Source organism: Coffea arabica, chromosome 8c, assembly GCF_036785885.1.
Source record: "Coffea arabica cultivar ET-39 chromosome 8c, Coffea Arabica ET-39 HiFi, whole genome shotgun sequence".
NCBI classification, from domain to species: domain Eukaryota; kingdom Viridiplantae; phylum Streptophyta; class Magnoliopsida; order Gentianales; family Rubiaceae; genus Coffea; species Coffea arabica.
In genome coordinates, this window is record NC_092325.1 from 45,444,622 (window position 1) to 45,472,533 (window position 27,912).

The 27,912-nt window shown below is 36.6% G+C and overlaps 3 protein-coding genes across 6 annotated transcripts; 1 reads left to right on the forward strand and 2 right to left on the reverse strand.

Moving 5' to 3' along the window:
- Window positions 1-486: 486 nt before the first annotated feature.
- LOC113705535 (uncharacterized) lies at window positions 487-4,508 on the forward strand. 4 transcript variants are annotated; one of them, XM_027227425.2, is made up of 6 exons: window positions 487-832; window positions 1,760-1,914; window positions 2,022-2,239; window positions 2,634-3,243; window positions 3,679-4,254; window positions 4,325-4,508. In XM_027227425.2, exons 1-6 carry the CDS (start codon window positions 624-626, stop codon window positions 4,402-4,404), a joined length of 1,848 nt encoding a protein of 615 aa, XP_027083226.1. In that variant the 5' UTR covers window positions 487-623; the 3' UTR covers window positions 4,405-4,508. The 4 variants fall into 4 exon arrangements, with proteins under 4 accessions (XP_027083226.1, XP_027083227.1, XP_027083228.1 ...); XM_027227426.2 differs by having other exon boundaries at window positions 4,334-4,508; XM_027227427.2 differs by having other exon boundaries at window positions 4,340-4,508.
- A 588-nt stretch (window positions 4,509-5,096) lies between these two features.
- LOC113705534 (long chain acyl-CoA synthetase 4-like) lies at window positions 5,097-15,829 on the reverse strand. The gene is made up of 19 exons (XM_027227424.2): window positions 15,321-15,829; window positions 14,273-14,336; window positions 14,084-14,173; window positions 13,441-13,497; window positions 12,114-12,162; window positions 11,854-11,930; window positions 10,794-10,833; window positions 10,600-10,694; window positions 9,272-9,439; window positions 9,035-9,145; window positions 8,868-8,955; window positions 8,430-8,496; window positions 8,016-8,091; window positions 7,806-7,923; window positions 6,965-7,210; window positions 6,736-6,875; window positions 6,108-6,290; window positions 5,842-5,961; window positions 5,097-5,343 (listed from the first exon to the last, which is right to left on the reverse strand). Exons 1-19 carry the CDS (start codon window positions 15,470-15,472, stop codon window positions 5,308-5,310), a joined length of 1,977 nt encoding a protein of 658 aa, XP_027083225.1. The 5' UTR covers window positions 15,473-15,829; the 3' UTR covers window positions 5,097-5,307.
- Window positions 15,830-19,636: 3,807 nt separating this feature from the next.
- Window positions 19,637-27,297, reverse strand: LOC113705350 (mitochondrial inner membrane protein OXA1-like). The gene is made up of 9 exons (XM_027227171.2): window positions 26,445-27,297; window positions 25,810-25,900; window positions 24,847-24,894; window positions 23,556-23,614; window positions 22,966-23,041; window positions 22,742-22,873; window positions 22,331-22,438; window positions 20,740-20,794; window positions 19,637-20,239 (listed from the first exon to the last, which is right to left on the reverse strand). Exons 1-9 carry the CDS (start codon window positions 26,957-26,959, stop codon window positions 19,920-19,922), a joined length of 1,404 nt encoding a protein of 467 aa, XP_027082972.1. The 5' UTR covers window positions 26,960-27,297; the 3' UTR covers window positions 19,637-19,919.
- Between the last annotated feature and the right edge of the window lie 615 nt (window positions 27,298-27,912).

Here is a 27,912-nt window from a genome sequence, read left to right on the forward strand (position 1 = left end):
ATTTGGCCCTCAAACTTCAACGATTTTATAATTTTAATCTTGCAATTATTATTTATATATTTTTAGTTCCGAACCTATTAAAAGTGTATACTTTTTAGACGTTTCGCGAATTTGAATTCTGATCAAGTTTATTGACCGCTGTAACCATGCATGCCGACCGATCAACTACCATTAATTGAAGGATCATCGTCACTTGATCATTATCAAAATTTAATCAAATTACACCCTTTGAGGTAATTTCTTGAACCTCAATCAACACCTTTGGGGTAAAAGTAAAACCAGTTCGTCCTATTTCTTTAACCAATGTATTCTTGGTGGTTACGTATATACATTATATTTCTATTTTTTTAATGAAAAAAAGGAAAAGAAAAACTCCTGGTCAATGTTTAGTCTGCTGATTATTAAAAAAAAAAAGAAGAAGAAATGAAACCGCAATTAAATTCACCCGAGCAGGAAGCGGAGCTGGAAATGAAAACTTGCTGCCGCTATCCGCTATAAATAATTCACATTTCGCATTTCAAACGAGTGGGAATTTTTCATATCTAAATCTGAATAGAAATTTTACCTAAAATAAATAAAGGATAAAAAAGACATAAACCCAAAAAATTGAGAAATCAGAAGAAATGGCGATGAAAAGCTCTGATCTAAGAAGTAGAATCGAGACGGAGAGTGAATTGATTCGGATGTGCATCGAGGCGGCGACGGAGAGCGGAGACGCCGTGGAGGCGTGGCGGAGACAGCGTCGAACTTTGGAGCGGATGCCTTCTCTCCTCGCCGGAGCTCTTCTCCACCGCCTCCTACATCGCCGTCTTCTTTTTCCTTCTTTGCTCGAGTAAGTCACTTAATCCTAACTATTGCTCCTCCTCTCTGCAGATTAATTATTCAGATGATTTTGACGCTGAGATTTGCTTGCTAAGGTTGTAGTAGTGATAGTATACTTGTTTTTTTTTTGTCTTTTTTTAATTAGAGACGTCTAATCGGAGGTACAGAAATTTTGTGGAAGTTCTCTGCGGTTTCATAAATATGTATTATGCAGATCTTGTTTCGATGTTTAGGCGCTTACTTTTGCAGCTTTATTGTGCTGTGACTGTCAATTTTTCAAAAACTAAGCTGAACTATGATGGAATGTGACTTAATTATTCCGTTGGTAGGATAAAACTAGTGATAGTTTGATTTTCTGAGTTCGTTGTGATCCTAAATCCTTCACCGCTTGGCACGCTATGATTCTTACGATATATGAAAAAAGAAGGATTCCTTTTCCCCTCAATCTCTAAGACTGGGATCATACCTGTAGCTTTATATGAAACTTGATTGCAAGGAGAGAGAAGTTTTGAGTGTTGGTGAATTATGTGGAAGCCTAAGAGTATTCTTTTGTGCTTAAATTTATTATTGTGTTGTCGATATGCGCAAACATTATCTACATAAAAAATTAGAATGAAAAGGACATAGAAGAAAAATATGAATGAAGTATGTTATAAACATTTTCTAACTGGAAAAACTTTTATCATCTTAAGAGTTGCTTGTACTGATATGTGCTGCTCTGTTGGTTTTCTTCTGCATTAGGTTTTTTCTTCTTTTGCACATGAAAATTCAGGAATTGTATCTCAAACAAATTTAGCATCCAATAACAAGCTGCTTTAAATGGGAGTATATATTGTTGCTATTTGTGGTGATTAACTAACTGGTAGCATTGCAGAACTAAAGTTTAGTGTTATTGTTACTTCTAAATATTACACTAAACTTGCATTGACTTCTTTAGAGTCTTCAAACATAACGTGGAGGAAATTGACCTGAGGGGGGAGAATTGTGTGGATGCAGAATGGATGGCATACTTGGGTGCCTTCAACTACTTGCATTCATTGAATCTGTCAGATTGTTATAAAGTTAATAGTGCTGCTCTGTGGTCTATTACAGGTATGCTGTCTTGATAATTTACCCAATTTGATGGACAATTTTTTTTTACTGCCTCTCTCTCTCTCTAATATAGTATTCGGCATTTTAACATTTTTCATTTCCTTCAGGCATGCCAAATCTAAAGGAGCTTGACCTTTCAAGATGTTCTAAGATTACTGATGCTGGCATTAGGCATCTTTCGTCCATTCCAAGTTTGGAGAGGTTGTGCATCTCAGAAACAGGCGTAACCGCTGAAGGAATTATGTTTCTCTTCTCATTAACTAATCTACGTGTTTTGGATTTGGGAGGCTTGCCGGTCACTGACATGGCTTTAAGTTCTCTACAGGTTGGAATTTTGGTAGTTTAGATGCTCTTGTGAACTTTCTGCTGCATTATACTTGATTCAAGTCTCCTCCTGTCCTTTCCATGCACATACTGTTTTTGCCTTGTTGCATTAGCAGTGAAAGACAACACTTGAATGTGTCAATTGGTAATTGTTAACTTTTTCTCAAAGAATTAAATGTTTTTCAAAGATTATGCCACTCAATAGGTTTTGATATATATATTCTTGTAAGCATGATTATCTTCTTTTTACGGTACTTTTAGTTCTACTGAGCAAGATCTTTCCATGCCTTGAGTTGGCAGTGTGCCAAATAGACTAAATAGTCCATTGAGTATCACTGATACGAGAATGTATTTTTAGTCTCCTAATAACTAATAATTCTTTATGATTTTAATAGGAACTCAAGAAACTAAACTTTTTGGATCTCTGGGGAAGCGAAATATCAAATAGAGGTGCTGCTCTTCTCCAAGTGTTTCCCAAGTTAAGTTCTCTAAATCTAGCTTGGACCAAAGTCACGAAGTTGCCAATTCTGCCCTCTCTTGCACACCTAAACATAAGCAATTGCACTATTACTTATTTATTCAAAGGAGAAGGTGATAAAGCTCGTCTAGCAAAGCTCATTGCATCTGGTGCCACATTTGCTGATGTCTGTGGAGCACTTTCAAATGTGGAAACCAGTCTCGTTTCTCATTTGGATCTATCAAACGCTCATATCGACTCATTCTACTTTTTGCCTCATTTGAGTTCAATAACATATTTGGACCTTAGTGGTAGTTCGATGGCAGATGATTCAGTTGCAAATATTGCATGCATAGGTGCAAAATTAAGATATTTGAACCTCAACAATACAAAAGTGAGCTCTGCTGGAGTGGGAATCTTGGCTGGGCATGTTTCAAATCTTGAAACTCTGCTCCTGTCTTTCACATTTGTTGATGACTCTGCTCTCCCTTACATTGGCATGATGCCTTCACTAAAAGCTATCAACCTCAGCAGTACAAGAATTAAAGGTATTACATCCTATTCTCCCTTTTCCAAGAATTAAACGTATTACATCCTATTCTCCCTTTTCCCTCGGATTTTGAGCTTAGGTTTTTGACAGCAATGTCAAAGATCTATTGTAGCATTTGTCAACTTTTTACTCTTGAGGACAGTATCCCAGATAGTTCTCCAAGCACTCCTATACAATTTTAATGAGAGTGAACTTCTGCATTTTTGTATCTACATGTTACAACTTATTCTAATTTTTCATGTCCAATTTAGCAGACCATTTCAGTTACCCGAGTCCCCTTGAAAATCCTTAGGTTGTTTTAGTCCCAATTTTCTAGTACTTTTATCAATTATGAGTTTCAAATGTTAGTGTTAATTGCTTCCTCTTTGATTCTCTACGTTAATTTTGTATTTCATATACACACTAATGTCAGATATTTCCTCTGCAATTTTAGGCTTGATCAACCATGAAGGTTCTGATTCTGCTGCGGTCCTATCATTTTTAGCACTTAAGGATCTTACCAACTTGGAAAGGTTAGAGTTGGGGGGTCCACAAATCAAGGATGCGGCACTCTTCCCTCTGTCAAGCTTCCATAGCTTGAAGCATTTATCGCTGCAAAGTGGCATCCTAACAGATGAATCATTACTCCATTTCTCTGCAATGCAGAATTTGGAACATCTTAGTGTTCGTGATGCTGTGCTAACTAGTGCTGGGCTTGATTCTTTTAGTCCTCCCCCGGCGCTAAGAGTGCTGGATCTCAGGGGTTGCTGGCTTTTAACTGAGGATGCAATCTTTCTATTTGCTCGAAAGCACTCAAAACTTGAGGTGAGGCATGAACATGTTAGCATGTCTTTATCTGACACAGGTGGAAGTAGCTACCTATATCCATCAGAGGCAACTTCAAAAACCTCTCAATCGAAACAGCGGCAGAAAATATCCTTGTTACCGTCCAGATTTGACAATAGTGCTTTGAAGAGTTATCCATCCAAACAGCGGCAGAAAATGACACATGATAGGAGTCGTCTTTTAGGTGAGTCATTCTTTAAAAGATCTCCTTAGAAAGCTTTTGTTGCCTTTCTCGTGTATTCATATCTTTTTAGTTTGTTCAGAAACAGATCAAAGGTTGAAGTACACGAGAGAGGAGTTACTGGCGTTGCAGTTTTCATCAACTCTGTTTTAGGGAAGATAATCTGATGACTGGTATTTTATGTAATTACAGGTTATGCATTCATGGATTAAAAGAGTAATTAAATAAGTGGGTGTGACTTCTGTCTTGTTACTTTATGATTCTTTTTTCAGTTAAAAATTTGTGTTCCCCCAGTATTTAATTCCCAGTATCAGGTAACATGAGAAAGGATAAAAAATTCATGATGGCAGCGTACATTCTCGATGGAATCCTGTGACAATTTTGCTCCCGAAGAAGGCAAATATTTTTGTATTTTTGCATTCCTCTCCACCTCGTTTCTTTAACGGTTTTGCTCCTGAAAAAGGCAACCTTTTTTACAACATGCTCGTCTTGAATATTTTGACAATAATTTCCTCGTGTATCATGAAGAGAGTTAAAACTACTCTTGATGTCTTCAGAACAAAAAGCTTATTTCAAATGTCGATGGGCCTTTTGATCCTCCAAGTCGAACCTAGTTTACAATCCTTATTAAACAGCTTGAGCTTGCTCTTTCGTAAAGTTTGTTACAGAACTTAAACTTGCACCTTGCAATCGGGTGTAATTGCGATGACATGAAATAACATTTGAGACCTAAATCAGGCCATAGCTGCTGGAATCAGGAGGATGGGGAACACGAGCGTAAAACTTTATAAATCAGCTTCGCATCTAATCTACTGTTCCCGTTCTGTGAATAAGAAACTTCACAATTCTCCAGGAAAATAAATAAAACATTAGGATTTAAAATAAATATAGTTCACGTACATTATTAATTCCTCAGTTCGGTACACTGTAAATATGTACATCCCAAAGCCAAAACAGGTTAGACAGAGGGAGAAGAGTTGGAAGTTATACCAATAAACGGCAAACTGGAACGCGTATTTCGTCGAAAGAGTGAAAGTATATGCTCTTGCTATAAGCTCACTTGGCACTCTTGTACATATTGTCAATTACATTCTGCAGCAATAAAACGAATTTTAACAAAAACGTCAAAGCTTTTATCTTGAAAATAAAAGATAATCAGTGACGTACAGAGTCATGCATGTGAACATGAAACCAACACTATCCTAAAGGTGGGAGAATTATGTAAACGTGGAATGTTCATGGTATTCTGTCAACCCTCTTAATAAGATTAGTAGACTACAAATTGGACGTCTCTGTTTTATTTTACTACCTCACAATCTCTGCAACTTATATTTGAAAGCAAGATAATGATCTATAGCGATTGCACGTCTAAAATTACGGATGTAACATGCACGCATGTGCGGAAGCACATTTGGAACCATGCCAGAATAATTATATTCAAGGAACTATCAATCCTTCGCAATGTAATTCTCTGTCATTCAGCAGACATCAATTTCACGGGTTTCAGATGTACACGACATGCAGACGTAGAAGAGCAGAGACATAACCGGAGTTGGAAACTTTATAACCAAAGATGGAAAGGAAACCTACCTGGTAGTATTTGAGCAATTGGGGTCTTTTCTTCTTAAATGTTGGTGTGAGGAGGTCACGTTCCATATCAAATGGTTCAGGATCGAGGTGCACAGCTTTAATAAATTCAAAGCCTTTTAGCTGCCAAGCGTATGACAGATGTTTAGAGAAAGTTACATGTAATACCAAGCACTCTTTAACACTCATGAGAAACATCCAGACAAATTATACAGAAGTTATTTAAAGAGATTATATAACCAATACTCAGAAATCAGTAGAGGATGAACCTTCTTTTCTTTTCCAATCTTGTTGAGCTCTCCAAGAATGTATTCCTTCACTTTAGGGTTTTCACACAAAGAATTGAAATCTCCAGTTAATTCGTTTTCTTGAGCCCACTCTTCAACTGCTTGCTTCTTTGGGTTAACAACAGCAACAAGATAAGATTCAAAGCTGTTTCCATAGACCCAGATCTGGATTTTGGATAGGAGAAAAAAAGAATTAGAAAAAATTTAATGTTCCAATCAAATCAAGTACTTCTCCTATTGGAAGGAAGAAAAATTAGGTAAGATATCAGATGGATGTAGCAAAAGAGTTTGACATACAGCTTGTACAAGGAGTTATACCATTGCAGAAAGTTAGCATGTAGGTAGCACAATAAGTTGTGAAAGAGCATTGACTGACATGATTGCATAGAAGTGAGAGACAGCTAAAGATCACGGCAACTGAAGTGTACAGGAAGAATAGATGCATAACTGTACCATTATATGGTCAAACACCTACGAGTCTCAGTTAAATATGTGATCGAAACTATCATGCTATTCAAAAGTGTCTCTCTTGTAAACATCCATGATCAGAACATGCTACAGTTGCATTAGTGTTTTTAACTATTAAACGTCAAGAATACTGCCAACATACCGAGTCAATAGCGCTAACAAGACCATAAACATTCTCCAAATTCTCCACAGCTACATACTCGCCCTGCGAGAGCTTGAAAATATTCTTTTTACGGTCAATAATCTTCAGGCTCCCATTTGGCTGCCACTCACCAACATCCCCTGATAAAATTAGGGCAGGATCATTGGATCAGCATATACGTATAGTCCTACATGTAATACAGTTAGTGAAAGCATCACTTTAGACCAACCTGTATGGAACCATCCATCTTCAAAGACTTCTTTTGTAAGATCTTCACGTTTGTAGTAACCTGAAAACAAGGTATCCCCCCTTACACATACTTCTCCACGTGGAGTCCTTGAGAGGGCATCATATCCCATTTCAGGAACAGATTCCAGGCAGACATCCACGTTTGGAACAGGAGGACCCACTGTACCCAGCATACGCATCTCATGTGGTATAGAGACAAAGGTACCAGCACATGTTTCAGTCAAACCTACACCCCAAACAAAGAAAAGTTTGTTTATACTTTTTTTCTTTCAAAATTGGAAATGCCTAGTCCTCAACCTAAGCACAAAACAGAACCCATACAGTGGACTTGTTTGAGGAACATAATATAACGAGATTGAATGAGTAATCCAGATCATTTCCAAACAAACAATTAACTCTGGAATACACATTGCAGACTCAGGATTTCTCAAATTGCCATCGTCTGATGATGGTTGATATGCTCCAGAAAAGACCATAGCAGATAATAAGAGGCATCACAAGCAGCATAAAATTTTATTTATGAGAGATTATAGTAACTCCTTGTGATATATAGCTGCAGATGAAAGTTCTGCAACTGATAGGCAACAGCTTTAATTAGTGATGATGAGAATATTAAATGCATAGTACATTTTTCAATTTTAAAATTCTAGTGCAACATATACATTCGAGGGGCAAAGGAGAAAACTTGAGTAGCAAATAGGAAAGAGAAACAAAAGAGGCCTAACACAGTATATAAGCAAGAAGATTTAACACCAGTGGACAAGAACTTTGCGTAAATAAAGCAAAGACCAATGGCATTTGAGGGTGAAAGAAGAGAATACCATATCCTTGAAGTACATGAGCACAAGATACCACTCTTAGATATTCTTCAACATGTGAAGCAAGGGGAGCTGCTCCAGATAAAATAAGCCGTACTTTCCCACCTAAACCTTGTTTAACCTGAACGGTGAAGCAGATCCAAAGTCAAATTTCCATTGCCATGATAAAAAACTAAAAAGAATGGAATATCAGCATCAAGTACAAGTCTCAACCTTGCTGAAAACGATTTTGTCACAGATAGGAGCTGCCTCATCATGCTTAAGCCCCTTCCTCAAATTACGCAACTTGCTGCGGAAAATTTTCAAGCGAAGGTAGTTAAGCGAGATGTAAGTGTGCTTGTTTGTGCAAAGAAATCTGCCTTGTAAGTATATCATTCAAGCCAACAATAAAGTAGAGGTATTAAGGGATTTCTATGGGAAGCAAACTTCAAATCACAGCTCACAAAAATTTTGCTTCAACTGGCAAATTCAGAAGACGTATTAAGGGATTTCCAGTTTTGAAGCAAAACTAGACAAGGGTGTCCAAAAGCACAAATATATGTTGAGAAAAACTAAGTCTCCAATTCACCAGAAATGATCATTTTTTAATGTTTCATGACATAAAACAAGAGGTGGGACAAAACTTACTAGGCATATGCAAAATTAAACATCGTTTGTTTTATGAAACCTCCTGCCGATATCTTCTGTTGCAAGCCTGCAAAAAATTCAACAAATTTATCGCTTGAAAGTTGAATCAACCAAAATGTTTGTGATTGCTAAAAACAGTGGACGTGCAGAGGGGAACACCAACTCCATAGAACACACTGAACTTGGCATTGAGGTTAATTATGCCCCCTGGGGCAAATTTCAAGACATAAATTCCTGTTATGAACTCATTCAACAAGATTGTTGGACAATAAATTTAATCTGTCTGTAAGTTCAGTAAAACAGCAAACTAGCTCTGAAATATTATCCAAACTAGGCAAACAAACTCAAAATAGAAATCCGAACGTGGCATAAATTAAACTTTCAACAGTTGCGGTGTCTTGTTCTGGTCATTTTTGGTTTGTGGATACAAAAATTTACCTGAGTGAATTCTATCTAGAACCCGAGGAACTGCACAAAAGATGGTTGGCTTTAGCTCCCCAATGTCTTCAACTAACAATTTGACATCCTGTAGCAACAAAATCACCATTGTACATAAGAGCTTGCCCAAATTTCTTCTCAAAAACAAAGAACAGTAATCATCTTACCCCACGCCAAAATCCTATTGAGGCTCCATGATTAATAAAACATTCTTCAATCACACGGTCAAAGATATGTGCCAAAGGAAGATAAGACAGATAGACATCATTTACAGTCAACTGTAAAACAAAGAGAAAGTCAGAAACTGAATATGATTCCAGATCAAATTATGATTACAACCTGTGGAAATGGAGTTTTGTCTTCAAGCTTTGAAGGAGTAAAGAGAAAATATAACAGATATTCACCGATTCGTTCACGCTAACTAGCAAACGCTTCACTCCAGCAATGAGAGTGACAATACTATTATTTGAAATCATGACACCCTTAGGATCTCCAGTTGTTCCACTAGTATACATTATTGTACAGATGTCGCTTTTGCGTTTCAGTGGAAGGTCATAGTTCTTATTTTCACCCTGCAACAATAAGGTCAAAACTAAGATCACGACTTGGAAATATCAATATATTGCGAAAGACTTCTATAAATAAACCAAGTATAGAAAACGAAAGTACATAGGCAGTCAATGTTCTCAAACACACCATAAGAAAAGCATGCACCACTACATTAGCGTTAAAACGCCGCCAGATCACATTCTGTATCAAAGTTATAATCTTAAACAAACAAAAATCAGGAAAGCATGCACCAACAATACAGAGTTAAGACACCACCAATTACATTTCTGCATGATACTGATAGTCCAGTAACCACAAACTGACATGACTGACTAAATCAGCAGCGCCTCTTCAGATATTAGTAAAGCAACCAGATAAAGCTCAGCATTGAGTCACTTTGAAGGACTTGAGCTAAAGAGAACACAAAAAATTGGAGCCATTGCCTCGCATATGAACAAAAGCCAATAAAACTTTTTGATGCAAGGTTCAGAACAAAAATTTAATTGTGGCAAGAATGGGTTAATGGTCAATATTGCTTCTTGATTGTGGCAAGATTAGAAATTCAAGAGATTATCTGTTCAATAATACCAGAAATTTGCATTAAACTTGTAGGTCAACCTTGTCAAACATAACCATATGAGCCACACAAATATGAATGCACATAACAGCAAACCCAATACCATGGTAGATAGAACAAATATCACGAGGAAAGAGACAAGCAAATAAGTTATCGGTTATCCACTGAAAGAAACTCACTCTAGCTTCGATACAACTAATTCATGTTTATTGTGATCAGGGGTATTCGCTTTCACACAGCAAATGCACAAGTCACAAAGCTTCATCCTTAAATTTAGATTGCATTAAAACATTACACACCAAGTATACCTTTTCATAAGCAAACAAGGAGCTTGCCAGACATCAAATCTATCCCAACAAAAGACATCCTTGGGCAAGTCCCCATGTATAGAGGGCAGGCAAGGATACGAAAATAGAAAGATAGCAAGTGCAAGCAGCCTGAAGGCAGGGCTGGTGCAACCAAGCATCAAACAGACCAAACAGTCAGATTAGGCTCATCCAAACTCCAAAACAACAAACCAGACCACAAAATTATGATCATCTCACCACTGCATACAATGGCATCCAACTAAAAGTTATAAGTATAAACAGGAATCCACCAGCTTACCAATAACAAAAATTCATCCCAAGCATACACAACCACACCAAATTTCTCGATTTCGTCCTTCTGTTGAGAGGTAACTTTCCCAAAACTCACAATTGCTGAAGAACAATAACAAAGAAAAGGAAATCAAGGATCAAAAGAGTTACTTTCACAATTTGGTAGGGACAGGTAGAGAAATTACTATACAAATAACTTACTTTTTAAGTATTTTGTTGCATTTGGAAAGGTTTTGAGTAACTGCAAAAGGCAAAAAGACGTAGATTAGACAGTAGATATTGGACTTTTATCATATTGGCAGCAATTTTACATAAATCAATAAAAACTATGGCAGCAGCAGGAAAGCATTCAAATGAAGAGTTCAAGCATCGAAGAGATGTTCATGACAATAAGGACAAAATCAAATGCAACTAAATGTTGTTTTATGATGGTACAATAAACATATGCTATTATCACAGTAAGCATGAAGAAAAATGCAACTCAATAAATGAATGACTGAACAATGTTGGTCATTTCCATAAACTTTTCCATTTCTTCAAATTCTGAAGTTGTTTATTAACTTTGGATATATTATACGGCATCATGTTTTCACATTGAGAAGCTGCAACAAGATGCAACCGTCCATTTCTTACATCTTGACATCTGAAAATTCTGGCCCAGCCAATTCTTCACTTGAAAGTCCTCAAGTGAAGAAAGTCAGTATCAACTATTCTATCCATACTCTTTAACCTATATTTCCTCCAACCACAGCTTATCTTAAAACTCTTCCATCTAAATGAAACATGAATTGTTTTTACCGCAAGTTGAGGTTTCTCAATGCACTACAGAAATCATGAACTTATAATCACTATGAAATATGTTTTAATTTCTTAAAAAAAAATTTGTCCATTAGGTACTTTAATCTAGAGAGAAGCACTGACCTGGAGATTAAGAACAACGTAAATATGCTACATTACCAAGTCAACTATCTTCAAATATGTCAATAAAGTAGTTTTTTCTTTTTTTTTTAACTGAATGATCAACTTTTAACAAAAGCCTCAAACTCTTTCATAAGTAACTACAACCATAAGATGGGAAGTGGCAGAATTCTTTAATTGATTCCTATCTCCTATTGTTAAATAAAGTTAATTTCCCATCTTCAATATTCAACAAAGAAAATTTGAAATTTGCATGAAATCAATCATCTTCTGAATCTAGTTTAAGGAATCCCACCCCAAATTCTTTGCCAACACCCAAAAAGGAAGTGCAACATTTACGAACCTCAGGAATTTTTTTCTCTTCAACAAAGGCAATGGTAACCTCAGCATGACATATGATAAACTCCACAGCCCCAGCACCTAACCAGATGGAGGAGAAACCAATCAATTTATTTAATACTTTCAAACATGAGATAGCATCAATAATCATGCACTAAAGACCAAAAAAAAGGAATAAACAAAAAAAAAAATCATGTACTAAAGACACAGCACACATGTATGCGTAATTAAGAAGACTACGAACAAAAGAGTAAGGATACATACCTAAGGTGTCGTACAAAGGAACGCAATGTAGACCATGAGCATTACATGCCTGCATCAATTTACTGATGTCAGAATAAATTCAATAGATACTTCCAAACCAGCAACTGCTTCTTAATTCAGAAGTTGACAAAACATACACGACGCCACAGAATTGAGAAAGATAATATATGCATCAAATAAAATAGAAACACCCCATTCAGCAGATGTCGACTATCTTGAAGGTATGCTATAAAACTTTTGAAATAGTTCAGTTATCTTTTTTTTTTTTTGGATGAAACGATAGAAAAATAGTTCAGTTATCAATATTGCTTAAAATCAATGATGACATAGCTAACAATTGGCCTTGGTCCTCCAACATCATGGTTTGATTCGGCTCCTGTTTTTGAAAAATCTAACATTTTCTGTTTTCTTTGCTTTCGAACATAAAAGACACAACGAAACAATTTATGACCATAAACTTATGAAGAAAAATCAGAAAGTCTGAAAATTCAGCACGAAAATATTCTAGGTAACAACATAAGGTAGTTTTAAAAAAGATTAGAGACTGCTGAATTACTAAACTAGAGCAATTTTACGGATTTCCTTTTCTCTTTCTTTTATTTGCCAAAACCAGAGAAATTTTATGAAGAGCGGGATGAGATCGTCAATCAGATAGATTTCAAGAGGAATCTTTCCCTCCTATTATATGGTATCCATTTTTTATTTCTGTTTCTTTGAACTGCGCATTATGTTCCTACACATAGGGAACTCTACCACTTAATCTCCTTGTCTAGTCCCATAAGTTGTTTCTCACATACACTTGCAAAGTGCTTCTTCATTTGCCTGGTATTTTATCACACCATATATTATGCCTTGCTCAAGTAAGTGATGAGGAAGAATGCAAAATGAGAACATAGAATCAGGATCAGGAGCATCCAAATAAAACTGAAGTTCAGAACAGTTATTGAGTTTGTTTTCAATGTAGCACTTCAATGTGAATAACTAGCTTTCAATTTTCATGGAAATTCATCATGATAGAAGAGCAACACGTAAATGAGATCCAAGCATACTGTTAGAATGAACCAAGGAAATCAGTGTTGTATTCATTGAGGGAATCAATGACATGAACTTTTTGTTGTTGACAATCATCTAGGGCAAACGATTTAAGCATGAAATCTGACCAGAAATAGAAGATTTTGCACATACGATTTCTTATATCAAACTAGATAGAATCACCACGGTCCTCCATATAAAATTGAACTTAAAAGCATTCATTCTATTGTCATCGAAATAAAGAAATACCATGAAACAGGAGTATAATGTGTTTGAAAAAAGGGATGACGTATACCTCCATGCTCATGATCCATTCTGCGCAATTGGCTCCATAAATACCACATCTTCCTCCCTAGATAGAAGGAAATTATGCAAGTGGTAAGATATCAAATTTATTCTAGAAAGTCTCACAGAAACTTCGTTCTAACTCCATAAAAAACAATAAAAAAAGTCTCATGTACTTTTTCCATGCAAACAGTTACAACGCAAATGACTGATAAGCCATGGCCTCAAAAAACACATCCCAAATAAAATCATGAAGATTTGAACATGTTATTTGATTCCAGTATTTAAAGTTTGCAGTTAGCAATGTTTTCATATGCGTCTGTGGTTGCAAATAAATACTTAATAATGAGTCTAACACAGAGTTTAAGCTAAAAGAAAAAATAAGGCAGCTCAACTTTTGACTGAGTCAACTCCGGAAAAGTTTACAGGATTTCTCAAGCCAGAAAAGTACAGTGAATAACAAGTGTACCCTCAGTGAAGCCAAAACATGGATATAAGATGCTTAATAGTCCACCAAGTGACATCCATAAAAACTCAAAAAGGGCTTTTTATCATTTCTCCCAAAGTTGGAATCTAGTCAACAAGGAACTGACCACAGCAAAAAGTATAATGAGTAGACTATAGTAAACTGCTAAATATCCATGAAGACTTACTTCCTCAATGCCACAACTGCGGATGGAATTTCCCACCTTCACCACCAAGTCATATACTTCTTTATAAGTCTGCCACACATACTTACCTGGCTGCAGGGAAAGAAACAAAAACAAGTATAGCCAAAAATAAAAAGATGAGAAAAATGAATTTCTGAGGTCACACAAGCAAAATGCTTCATTATAATTTACCTTTCCATCCACTATCTCTCGGCGACCAAGCATGCGATTATTAGGATATTTCTCCACTGACAGGCTGCAACATAAAAAACAAATTGTACTAGATGTCCTCACCATGATAGACACATCAAAACTACAGTCTTTTCATAAGCGCTGCATCTTGAAACAACACTTACATGCATTTCATGACAAAATAATATGATCCTAACATGAATACAGAATAGAGTCAATGCGACATCATGCCACAGTGTCTAACACCTCATCACAAGTGACATGGAGAACAATGCAAAGCACAGGTAGCCTTTTCTGACTTCTATTCTACACTAATAAAACAAGAGACGCACATCTTCCATGGTCCAAAAGGTAAATTATTTGTTAGACCATAGATAACTTTTTGACAGAAACTCCTTCAACAGACTTTTCAGATTAATACATTCATGCTATAGAGCTAAGCATGCTTCCAGTGGCTTCATCATTTATTTTGTGTGTTCTAGATAGACTGCTTGCCAATTAGAAACTACACACACACATATGCATACATATATACAGGTGTGTGTGTGTGTGGAGAAATACATACACACTACATATAGACATACATTTGTACTTTTTTCAGTCATTACATGAACTCAACACTGTTCCAATTTCAGCATATTATACAATGCTCAAATAGTTACTTATGTGTATATTAGGTAAGCAGGTACAATATAATAGACCTGTAAAGAAGGATAGGGAGAAAACTTAGGGGCTTTAATAGGTCAAACTCCGTCCTAATTTTTTATTTTTCTCCGCAAAAGAGTTGCAATTTCTTTCCAAGCAAAGCACTAAAAGATACGCTCCTTTGGATTTGGAGACCAAAAAGGAAACAACATCACAAACCGTGGATAGAACATAAGTATACTCATCCAATTCCACACCTTAAATCGAAGGCAGAAACAGTAGAAGACGAAGTCTAGCTGAATTTAACCCTACATAAGGACTTATCGAATCTACCATATTCAAATTCCAAACAAGAATTCACAAATTATACCGATTAAATATAGAAAAAAGAGACAAATCTCACCGGAAAATATCCCAACAACTGTCCAATCCTTCAATCGGCGGCGGAAAACCGTCCTTAGCAAACACACTACGGTATACCGGTCCGATCGACGGTTTTCCATCCTTCGCTGGCTTCGCCGGCTCCACCTCTATTATGTAATTCTTCCCTGACATCTCCACCGACTAAATTATTAGTATTTATATAAATAGTGACGGAAATATATCAAATACCCTCCGCGCAACAGAATTACGAGCGAGATTGCGAGCAAATAGGTAGCGATGTAAGCGGAACTGAGCTTCTCTGTATCGGAGGCAGAGGCTCGAAGTCTTCGGTGGTTTTAACTTCTGAGATAACGTATTTCGATTTGACTTGGAGGAGGAGAAAAACAAAGAGGAAGAAGACGAGAAATAAATAAATGGTGGAATCGTAAACGAATGGGGACAAGGACTGACGCCCCCCTGTCTGTGAGCTGTCAGTTTTGCCGAACCGGAGTTTGGTGGAAATGGCTCAGCTGGCTTGGATTTTCCAACTATCGCTTTGATCGGTCAAAGTACTTTTAACTATCTCTTCTTTTTTCTTTTCTTTTTTTTTTTGTCTTTTTGAGGGTACTTTGGACTATCTATCGAGCAGCCCCCACGAAGTTTCTGGTTTTCCAAATCTCCTCCATTGATTTGGATTTCCAAATTCATTTTGTTTACTTTGTGGCAACTGATCCAGGGGGAGCTTAAGGTCTATCTCGATTTAATCCGCGCCGTCTAATTATTTTGATTTAGGCAGCAGCTACCATTATTAATTTTTGTTGAGATAAGGTTAATTAGGGTCTTGTTCTCTATCGCTTTAAATTTTGTAAAATTTGATTATAAAAAACCAATTACAGAGAATAATCAGAAATAGTCAAAACTACTCTTTGGGTCTGATTAAAAAAATATTAGAATAAGCAAAAACTTCTCTTTTGGTGTGATCCAAGAAGAATAATAAGAACAAGCAAAAGTTAATTTGTGTGTGTAATTATAGATTTTAGTTTTTTTAATGATTAAAAATTTATAATCAAAATATAAAAGTAAGATCACAAAAATTGATTATTCAAAATTAGAATCTATAGTCAGTAAATTTAATTTACTACAGTTCAATTTCAAAGTCTTGCTCGACCCATAAGGAAGCATTATTATAACTAACACTCGAGAACGAACAATTATTATAACCTGAAGCATCGAAAGCAGCACTCAAAAACGAACGAGCATTATAACTCGCTGGCTGCTAATAATATAATAATGTACTCTCACCGTTGAGTCAAGAGGAAAAAAAAAATCTACCTAAGCGGGGACCATTCCCACGATCCGACAATTTCATAGCAAATGCAGCAATTTTACAATTATGTCGACCATAACCCCCATGCATCGGGACAAACACGGAAGGAAAACACCTTTCAATTTCCGTATATTTTGACCTGACGGAAAAAGGATGAGGTACCAAATCATTCCCATAATTCGACAATTTCGTATCAAATGCAGCGACGCTACCATCTCGACCATTTGTTGTGTCGCACATTACCCTATGAATATGTAGTGTCGCACACTCGACACTGCCATCAAATGCAGCGATACTACCTATGAATAATTTCCTCTCCAAACCATAAATATCATGTAGTATGGTTGAAAAGTTCGATTGTCTCAGCCTCAACAAAGCTTCGTTCCACCTGTCGCCAATGTAGTAGCACTCAAGCGCACAAGCTTGAATGCAATTGCTACAAAAGCGGACTAAACTCGATTGAGAATTAGCACTAGACTTTTGAAGACAGCAACAAAACGTGCTGACTGGGATTCTTTTAACTTTTGTAAATGAGATTAAACTAATCCTTGAAATAACCCTAAGTTAGAATGCAACTGCTGAATATCTATGAGCATAGACGCATAGTAGCATGCTTTCCATACTTGAGATGCTTGAAGACACTTGCCATCAAGAGTCGCTTCATTATCTTCTGGTACGATACCGCGACATCTCGACCCCTATCGATACGATACCGTGACGAAATGATACCGAGATACTTAACTCGCCGAAAAATCGGTCGAGACGTCACCGCGACGGATTGACTCGGCCGAGTCACTCCGAGTTATCCCGAGTCAAGACGAGAAATCGGTCGAGTTACACCGTGGCGGATTGACTTGACCATTTCTTTTGCTATTTTTTATTATTTTTGTTTAGCATACTTTTTTTTATATTATTAACAATTTTTAGAATATTAAATACTTTAAAAATTGCGTCTCACCGAGACCGCGATCGATATGCTGAAACCGATGTGGAGTGTTCCTGGCCGCGACCGTGACAGCAACCGCGACTTTGAACTATGAGTCAATTCCGCAACAAGAATATCAAATGAGCCCCTTGGTCATTCTGCTTCTTCTAACTTGCAACCAAACGGTTTGTAACTTCAGCAACAAATACTGCTAGATGATGTCAGCTCGTGTGCCCTCTCTGTCGGGGATAGATTTAGGGAGTCGATGATTTTATCAATATTTACGAGTTGTGCTCTCGGGCCAGTGCTCCCAGACTTGTGTTTTTGTTGCTCCCTTGGGAATTGCAGCCGGGAGAATCTGAGGGACGCGCTTGAGCGGAGCTTAGAACGGGAGGCGGATCTTAAGGACGCCCCTAAGCTTGAAAATGCCGCATTCTTGATGGCGACACAACAATATATCCACCAGCAGGACAAGTTACAGAAGAAAGATTTTTGGCATACTACAGGCAATGCACGACGATGACAAAAGACTGGCATTGCTACGTAGCAGTAGCAGTTTTGACTTTTGATTGGTCAAAGTATTAAAACAACTAACTCTCCATCAAAGCCGCCCCACAAAATTTCTGGTTTTCCAGATCTCTGTTGACTTGGTTTTCCGTACTCATTTTGGTGATTTTATGGCCGCTGACTTTGGGCATCTTAGTCTCTTCCGGTCTAATCTGGATCTGTGTCGTCCATTTTTTTTTTACTTCCCAAGTTACTAATGAGTAGTTAGTTGACTAGTTCCACTTAGCCCAATCCTTCGGGGTTGCTGACGATTTTAATGGCTTTTTGCTTTCTCTTTTGGAGATATGACAAATTTTAAACGTGTTTTGTTGTCTAAATTCATGCAATGGCACATGCTTTCAAGTTAATGTGCAGGATAACAAGTACGATATCGGCAAAGTGAACCCGAGGTCTTCTTCCAGTGTCTAATTGCAATTTGCAATTCTCTCTCCCCCTCTCCCCCTGCCAGGTTAAGATGTTCATCAATATAATTGAGGTCATGAAATAATTACTGCATTAGCCACATAGTCTAATTGTTAGAAAAAATTCTACCATTCCTTTCCATGTTTTCAGGGAAATATTTATTTCTTTTACTTTTGAATGTTTATTTCAATGTGGTGAAAACTGCCACTGCTACACAGTAAACTTTGCTAGGGCAAAGCAGCTTGCTGAACTGGCTTTGGATATTTCAACTTTTTTGATTGGTCAAACTCTATAATTTTTTTTTTTTAGTAATATCATGAGATTTCATTTATCTCAACCCTATATTGACAATACATAATGTGTAGAGCGGTGGCTATGTTGCAAAATTCCTTTTCAGGGTTTTAATCAGTTTTCAAATTCCTTATTTATATTCCTTTTCAGGGATATGTAGTATACTCTTTAGAACTCGGTGAACTTAAAAAAGTATTGGCATGAGAGTTTTGATGTTTTTGGTTGTTTATCTCAAGGATTTTTTTCCCCCCCTCAAATACGACCGGCAGTTTTTTCTTACAAGCTTTAGAATCATTTGCATAAATATTGATGAATTAATCATGCTTGTGCCATAGACGAGATTTCACTACTAATTAAGGAATTACTTTGAATTCTTACGTGTTCCATTATCGTTGAAAATCGTAAACAAACTATCCTCTGCAACCAATAAACCAGAATTGCCACATCTTAAGCTAAAGCATAAACCAATGCCCAAGTGGCAGCAGGAGCATATGCAGAGTTCAACAGCTTTAAATGTCACGAATGATATGAAAAAAAATGGATATCAATCCCGTTCACAACTTATCAGCTAACAGATATGGTAGCTCATTCTTCAGTTCCATTATGGTTCAAAATCGTTCTTCATATGAAACTTGGAACCATGAACCCAGCAGACTATCCACTGCAACCAAAAAACCAGATGCGATAGCAGAACAGAGGCGAAAGCAAATTCAATAGCTTCAAATGTCATGAAGATATGGAAAAAAAGATTACAACGCCAACACCCAACCAACCACCACTCCCAAACTCCCCCGCCCCCAGGGCAAAAAAAAAAGAAGCCCAGGATATATGGGTCAACAAATAATTTAAGTCAAAATGCTGTATTGCTGTTATTACTCCAGCTCACAAGAGTGTTATTTCTAAGAATTACCAACTAGCAATTCCATAAACCATTGCCAAAATTCCTACAGGGTGTATTGAACAGAAAACTGTCAACTCTTTGCATTCCCACAAAATCTATTGTGACCATACCCTCTAGATATGAATAATTTCTGCTAATATTACTAGCATAAAGTACTAAAACCACGAAGTGGTATGTCAAAGACACTCAACTAGTCAACTTTCATGGGAAATTTTGTACCAACACATCACCTCTTCTTGCCCTTTTTTCTCCCTTTAACTTCTTTCTCCAAGCTCCTCAGCCTCTGGCTGATGATTGATGATGAGGGTACACGTTGTTGACTAGCAGGTTTTGATGCTTCGGCACGTGATGATGGTGTTTGGCTTTGTTGAACTGCATCAGCAGGAGCTGACAGCGTTTGCTTATGTTGTGCTGCAGCTTGTGCTGCTGCATATTTCTTTACTGCCTCAAAGAATGAGAAGGCAGGTTTTTGCTCACCTGGAGAAGGTGGTGTAACAGGTATTATAGGAATACCTAAGGCCTTCTTCACCGCAGGATTCTTGATTACTGAAAAGGCAAGAGCAACCAATAGACAAGTAAAGGAAATATTACAAAGTTACAATAGACAAGGAGATACTGAAAAGTCTAAACTTTGAGAAATGGAATATTTGCAGCATTCTACAAAATGAATGCCTAGCCTTGCACAAATAATATAGATTAAATTTCCTTTAGCTGCCATGTGGTTAAGGGCTCTAACCCATGCTCCAATTGTCACTAATATTTCCCCCTTTAACAACATACTTAAGGTTAAACGGCACCACTTTGATCCTCAAAACTTTAAAAGTCTGTCTATACGACAATTTTGGCATGAGTTCATGATCTATTAGTCTGTCGGCAGCAGATTTATATTTCAGATTCTGCAGAATGCAGTATTTCTGTATGTCTCTATACCTCTATGCATTTATGAGCTTAAGTTAAGGTGAGCCTGGGTTTCATTTTCCAGATAAGGCAGAAGACAACGAGACTGCAGCAACAAAATGTTATTTACCCTTAGTAAATAAACTCACCAAGTCCATACATGAGAGAAAAAATATTTGAGGTAATCCAGTAACAGAATATTCCCTGCAGAAATGCACAACAAACAATGTTATTTGCCATAGGATAAGAAAATAAAACAGTGCAGAAAAATAATGTGCAACAGAGAAGAAACAGCATACAGAAAAGGTGCTAATTGATATTCAAAAATACAACCAATAACACCATCTAAATATTAAAGTAATATATATGGTTCTCAACTGACCTCAGACCCTAGCCCCCATAATACATCCTACGAAGCTGTAATAAGCAACCTCCCTTCCCGCCCCAAAAGAGGGAGGGCAAAAAAAAGGTTGGAAGCTGAAATTTTAAGGACTGTGTAACTCTTGCTTAAATATTTAGACAACAAACAAAATATTCAGAATCAGGCTAAAACAATCTAGTACCAAATTTCTCCATCTAATCCTCATAAAAAACTTTTACATTTCACTAATCCACTTTAAACTTCTTAAATCACCGCTTTGAAAGGGACAACTGGTAAAGAACTCTTGCTTATATAACTACAAAAATAAAATAAAATAAAAAAAGAAAGCCAAAGAAAAAGAAACAAAAGGAAAAAATTCCATCCGCTGGTGAACAAAGGCAGTTCATTCAAACCGCAGCACATACAAATTAAAATGCACATAACTAGAAGTAGAAGGGGATTTAAGGGCACTTGAAGGGAACATGCATCAAACATCGAAATGATATCCATTGCAGTTGCTTAAGGAATAGGTGTGAGATTTAAGCTCATCGAATAGAATCCAACAAACAGGAAACCCTTTATCCCAGACCAAATCAGGGGGTTTTACTAGTCTTACATTCATCCTGACAACTCACAACCCCCATTCTTTCTATGTCTTCCCATCTTCCATTTTGTTCCTTCAGTCCTCCCCCTCCCCAACCTCCTTGTCTGCTAACAACCCTCCTGCATCCTCTGCCCCAGGCTCCCTCTCCGATGCCCTGTTGTTCTCACTCCTTTCCATTGCCTTGCTATCATCTTTGCCCATTTTACCTCATCTCCCAGATGTCACTCTCCATCCTCTCTGGCTGCCAACAACAGCTCTACCCTGTCGTCCCCAACTACAAGCTCCCAATGCTTCCTCCGCTCTTCCTTTAAGGCCCAATCAAGCAATTTGCAGCAAAGAATGGTAAATTTTGTCAACAAACAGGTTAAATGTTAGGTTTTCACTTGTCAAAACTTCCTGCTGTAGATTATCATATTGGTTGTGGCGGTCACAAATGGTTATCAGGAATTGATAAGTAGTGCCAGTAAATGATAGTGGGGAAGAAAAAAGGGAAAAGAAGGTTTGTTTTTATTTAGAGAGAGAGAATTAATCCTATAAGCCATTTCTAAGCATGTGTAACAAACATTAGTCATCATTATATTACCAGTGACCCATGCCTTATTATGGTAGTTTATGTGATTAGCATTACAATTCCAATTTCTGAACAAGAACCAAGCAACCCGTTTAACATAAGAAAACATAAGGGGGTCACACCCTTAATACACATTTTCCTAACAATAACATCAGAGGGAAAAAGAAAATAAGCATATGAATTACTAACATGGACCACATGTACCTTGGCAAACCCTGCAGTGAATGGAATTGTCAGAGCTGCAAAGCCCCTTGAAACATTTTTTATGGTGCCAGCAGCAGGATTCCCTTCCATCCCTTCTTGCATATTGCACTGAGGAAGTATGAAAATCGTCCATACGACTTTGGTAATTTAGTTAAACTTGTTCAAAGCATATTAGGAAGAACATAATCCAATTTTCTGAATAGATGACAGTGACCGGAACGAATGCCAATTAAGACGCCAATGACATGAAACGTAAACAAATGGTCCCTCTTTAACTTCTCCAAGCATACACAAGATTATGTTTAAGGTTGTTATCGAGTTCTTTGCTAAGAAGCTTCAGAAAGTTTGAAATATGGCAGATCTTTTAAATGAAATTTAGCAGAAAAAGGTAATAGTGATAATATAGCTCACCTCCACTGTAATCCAGAACGTCAATGCTGTTAAAACAGGAAAAATGTACATGCTATCTGGAGTGGTCAAATCAACAAACCAGAATGCTCCACCCTCCTTAAAAGATGGAACCTTTTCCACCATGTTTGTAATCTGCATGTGCATTGGTAGAACATAATGGTCAAAGAAAGAGCACGATCATACTATGGAATGTCAAGTTTGGAGTAGAAAGGAATATATCTTACAGCAAGAAAGAAGCTGATAAAAATGGGCCCTTGAAATAGAAGTCCCTTCATAGGCGTAAATGGTGTAACACCATATCTGTAACACCCAAACATTGTTTGTGTAAACAAAAGGACTCTATACCAAAAAGTAAATCATTTGCTTTATAAAACATAAGCATGATAAAATATGAGGGATCAGAAATTCCGACAAAATTGATGCAGAATTAAATCATCTTTGCACCAGAAATAGAAACTAAATGAGCTAGGGAAGAGACATATTTGCCGATGAAAAAAGACTGACTGGCACATTAAGATTTAATAAGAACAGACAAGGGAGTCAAGTTATGCTTCAAAGATCTTGTCAAACCTTATGCTATTATTGTTCGATACATATTGGCCATCATTCATAAATAGAATCAAATTTTCATCTTTTGGAAGTCAAGTTGAAGATTAAAAATGCAGATAAAAAATTAGAAAAACAGGTTTAGGTTCTTTTTTCTTTCTTGTCTTTGACTTCTGAAACAGCAGTTTCATATGACAGGAAACAGGAAATTCAAACACTAGGAACTAAATTGCAGATGAGATGACTTCAACAAGGAAAGGAAACTTACTCATTAAATAATTGCTTCATTCGCTGCTGACCTTCAGACACGGCAGTAGGACTCATACCCTGAAAAAATTAACAAGTATTAAATCGCCTTTGAGGCAACAAGGTTCTGTACTACCTCTATTCAAGTAATCTGAATTCAAGTACAACCACATGCAAAGGAAATATATGGGGTTCTATGGCCCAATCTCATCTACGACACAGATCAAGTGAAGCAAGGAAATAAAACTATGGGGGTTCAAAGTACTTTGACACAGCCATAGGTTCAAGACTAAGTGCCTGTTTGATAACATAAAAAGTGCTGAAACTGAATTCATTCAAACATTCAGATGTTGTGGGTGTTTGATAAATAAAACCTGCTGAACTTATTAAGTGGTGCTGAATTTGTATGTATTTTTTTCAGCACAAGAATCGTAGCTGAATGCTTAATTTGATAAGAATCAAGAGATTTACTTCAACTACTTTATCTTATCTACCAAATATATCCCTGTTTGTTAATTACATTCAAAATCCTTATCTAATTAAACAATTTCATATTGCCTATTCAAAATCCTTATCTAATTAAACAAAACAACCTAATATTTTCTATTCAAAATTTTTTTTAACAATAGTGTTTTTTTGCAGTAATTTTCATCCACAAATATTTATATTTTGATATATATATATATTATTTGTACAGATAAATATTATTTATGTGATGCAGCTTATCCACACACACGTGGCTTTATGACACCATATCGAAATATTAGTTATTGGTTGTCTGATTTTCGAAATGCTTCTCGTCCAAGATCAAAAGAAGAACGCTTTAACCAAGCACATGCAAGATTGAGAAATGTAATTGAACGTGCTTTTGGAGTATTACAAGCTCGTTTTCTCATTCTCAAAACGATGAAACCATACCCTTTTCCCACCAAAAGAAACATTGTCATTGTATGCATTGCTCTTCACAATCATTGTCATTTTCATACCTAACAATTTTAAGTTAATTAAATCATAGGTTCTATTTCCTTTTTGGATTAAAAGATAGAAGGTCAAAATTGTACAATTTAGCTTATTAAACATTAAGTTATGAATATTTATCAAACAATATAAATAGATTCAGCATTAAGATTCAGACATTCATATATCTCTTTTCAGTGCTTAAAATTCAGCAAATTAATTATTTCAGTATTCAGAATTCAGAATTCAAATTCAATGTTATCAAACGGAGCCTAAGAATATAGATACTCCAGCAACTCAAGAGTTAGTATTTGAGCTGAGTATAGCAGATTAGAAAAAAAGTTCAATCACTTTACCCGACTTTCCATCTCTTCCTTAATCTCCTCCAGACGTGGCCTTAGAAGCTGCAGGAGAAAAGCAGATCACTAAGAGGGAGCTAATCTCAACAAAGAGGCAAACAACGTCAACATTAAGAAATCATGCTACAAAGGATTAAAAAAATTTACTCAAAACTACTTAACTTGTTTTATGCATAGATGAGCACAACAGATGGTTGATATAGCAGTTTTGGAAGTTTAAAAAATCATCAGTACTAGACACAAAATTGAGGAGCACATAATAATGCAGAGAAAGCGTGATGCAGAAGCTTCTAGGAAACAGACTGAAAGATATTCTGGTTCATGGTTCACAAATCCAAAAGCGGTTGATAGGTGATCAAGTGACTTGCAGGAATATTCTTCAGAACTAGCATTTACACTTTTAGACAAACTGAGGTTTCTGTTAATTTTAGAAAGTTTTGCTTCATTGATGCAAAGCCCTAGCTCGTTCAAATCCAATTCTAAACAGTTGACTGTTTCACTTAAGAAGTGATCTTGAACCACCCATCTACAGAAGATTCAAGAACAGGTTTCAAGAAAATGGCAAGGCGAATTGAATGCACGCATACACTAGTTATTGGTACGTCTAAGATGTTTCTCATTTACAATCATAAAAATACATCAAAATGGATTCAAGTGTCTTTAGTCAACTTTGTATTTAAGAAGGTCAAATTGGGTGAAACAAGGGACAACAAAATACCAGGTCTGCTATATTGGACACCCCTTTAATCTGAACACAGTAGATTTTAAACTGCACATTTCAAATTCAATTTGTGTCGATCTATTCTTTGCATCAGATAATGATATCCTAATCTCCAAAGTCATATCCAAAGTTGCGCCAGATATCACATTTATAGAAGATATGCCAGAACACCCAAAAGCATTTCAGAAAACATAATGGTTAGCAAATAAATACCAAGACAAAAAGGCCCAACAACTTACAGTAAACTTTGAAGTTGCTTTCAGCTGATTAATCATAAGTGGAACTGTAACCCATCGAATCAATATAGTTGTCACAACAATTGATGCCCACCTGAAAATTTTCAGCAAGCATCACCAAGTCAAATAACTTCATACACAATAAAATTTTAGGCAATCACCTCTCGTAGCAATGGCAGCAAAACTCAAGAAATACACTGAAGGATCAGAATTTACAATATTATGCATCCCAAACAATCTGCATTTGTCAATCCTAATTAACTACTGTGATTAAGATTCTCAGTTTTCATTTAAAAAAGAAAAAAAAACACAAAACCCAAAAAGTGTAAAGAAATAACTAATGTCAAAGATCTTACACTTCATAGAACCAAATTAAGAGAAATATAACATCTTTAAAAAATTTTCAAAATATAGACAAAAGCTAGCCACATTTCTTACGAGTAAGAGCAGGAAAGGTTCAGTCTTTGCCAGACAAGAAAATGGTTAACTTATGAACATAAGCAATCAAATGCTGCAGAGCAGCTAGAAGGAACAACGAGTCAGCAGAACTCATCTCAAGAATTTAGATCATAAAGCATTTTCAGCAATCGAACCACAAAATCTACTTTGCACAAAGGCGAGAATATTTTAGTCTTTACCAATTAAATCCAGTAAACGTATGAACGTAATCAATCAAATACTGCAAAGCAGCTACAGGAAGAAATGAATCCGCGGCGGCAACAGCCACCTCATTCACCACCGGAGCCGCCTGCGTCACCACAGCCTCAACAGTATGATCAGTCAACACATCCGCCACATCAGTAATATAATCAATCTTCTCAGCCGCCGCTTCCCCAATGCTAGTCGACATATTTCTACTGAAATTCAACCCATAATTCATCGCACCCATAAACTGGCCACCCGACGAAAATGAATATCTCCGGTCTTGAAGCAGACCCTTTGGGTTGGAGCCATTAAAGTTGGCGAATTGGGTTATGGAAAATCTTCTCGTGAGGAAAGATGGAGATTTTGGGATTTCAGAAATTGGTGCAGAGTTGGGTTTGGTATCATCGTCGTCGTTTTGGCGGTGATTGATGTGGGAAAGTGAAGGAGCGTAGCGTTGCTCTCGGTAAAGATTCTTGGCTCGAGCTGTAATACTGCGTCTAAACGCCATTCTATTTCCCCTCCTTTGGATTGCAAAGAAAAAATAAAATCTTTCTACGATTTGAAAAGTGAACGATTGAAATGCATAGAAGAGAAGATTTCAGATTCCTGCGAATTTGGAATGCAAGAAAAAACTGAATTATCAACTCACAGCGTCAGAAGTGAAAATGAAACTAGTACTTTCGAGCAATGGTACAGATGCTGAAACCTGCGAAAGGGTTTTGGGTTTTTGGGGTTTGGGAAGGATGGAGGACGATTTTTTCCTTTTCTTTTTTTTGTGACAAGAAAAGTCGTCAGTTTCAGTGAGCTGATTGGAGCGGGATGTCGCACGGGGCGGGACGCTAAATGAACAAGTTAGTAAGAAAGCGCAGCAGTAACATGAAAGATGTCCCACGATTTTGTTTAGTACAGAAGCAACCCAATCTTATTTTATCTTATTTTATTATTTTGGGTGTAACATCAGGAATTTTTTGGGCCCTTTGGAGTTTGGAGTCCTAAAACTAAAACCTGCTCTCGTTTTCTGTCTTTTGCTTTTATAAATCTAACGGCTTGGAATATTGGAAAATATTTTTCAATAACATATTATTCACAGAAGCAGCATTTCAACCCATGACTTTTTTACTTATCCGCTCACTGCTTTTTTGCATGTTTGTAATTAGTTACTTTCTTTTTCCACCCAAAATAACGAAATAAAACTTTTGGCTTGCTGCTGTTTGTATTCCAAATTGCAAGGAGAATATCCAGATCATGCATCATTATATATATATATATATATACTAGGAGGTTTTTGGCTATGCTACGCACAGCCTAGACTCCCTATAATCTGTTGTCATATATTTTTGTATAAGATAAGATTAACAGTAATGTTTGTGAAATATTATTCTTAAAATCATAAATTACCGATCAAACATGTGGCTAATAATATAAGACTAAACAAAATTAGAACACCATCAACATTGCAAA

What these genes read in the sequence shown, in the direction of transcription:
- LOC113705535 (XM_027227425.2), top strand. Translation starts at nt 624, where the DNA reads ATGGCGATGAAAAGCTCTGATCTAAGAAGTAGAATCGAGACGGAGAGT. An exon ending in TGGCTTTAAGTTCTCTACAG is followed by an intron (nt 2,240 to 2,633) that starts GTTGGAATTTTG and finishes TGATTTTAATAG; the next exon opens with GAACTCAAGAAACTAAACTT. An exon ending in CAGCAGTACAAGAATTAAAG is followed by an intron (nt 3,244 to 3,678) that starts GTATTACATCCT and finishes CTGCAATTTTAG; the next exon opens with GCTTGATCAACCATGAAGGT.
- LOC113705534 (XM_027227424.2), bottom strand. Translation starts at nt 15,472, where the DNA reads ATGTCAGGGAAGAATTACATAATAGAGGTGGAGCCGGCGAAGCCAGCG. An exon ending in GCAGTTGTGGCATTGAGGAA is followed by an intron (nt 13,498 to 14,083) that starts GTAAGTCTTCAT and finishes CCTTCTATCTAG; the next exon opens with GGAGGAAGATGTGGTATTTA. An exon ending in AGATTGGAAAAGAAAAGAAG is followed by an intron (nt 5,962 to 6,107) that starts GTTCATCCTCTA and finishes TACGCTTGGCAG; the next exon opens with CTAAAAGGCTTTGAATTTAT.
- LOC113705350 (XM_027227171.2), bottom strand. Translation starts at nt 26,959, where the DNA reads ATGGCGTTTAGACGCAGTATTACAGCTCGAGCCAAGAATCTTTACCGA. An exon ending in AAGCAACTTCAAAGTTTACT is followed by an intron (nt 24,895 to 25,809) that starts GTAAGTTGTTGG and finishes TTTCTCCTGCAG; the next exon opens with CTTCTAAGGCCACGTCTGGA. An exon ending in TTATCAGCTTCTTTCTTGCT is followed by an intron (nt 22,874 to 22,965) that starts GTAAGATATATT and finishes ATGCACATGCAG; the next exon opens with ATTACAAACATGGTGGAAAA.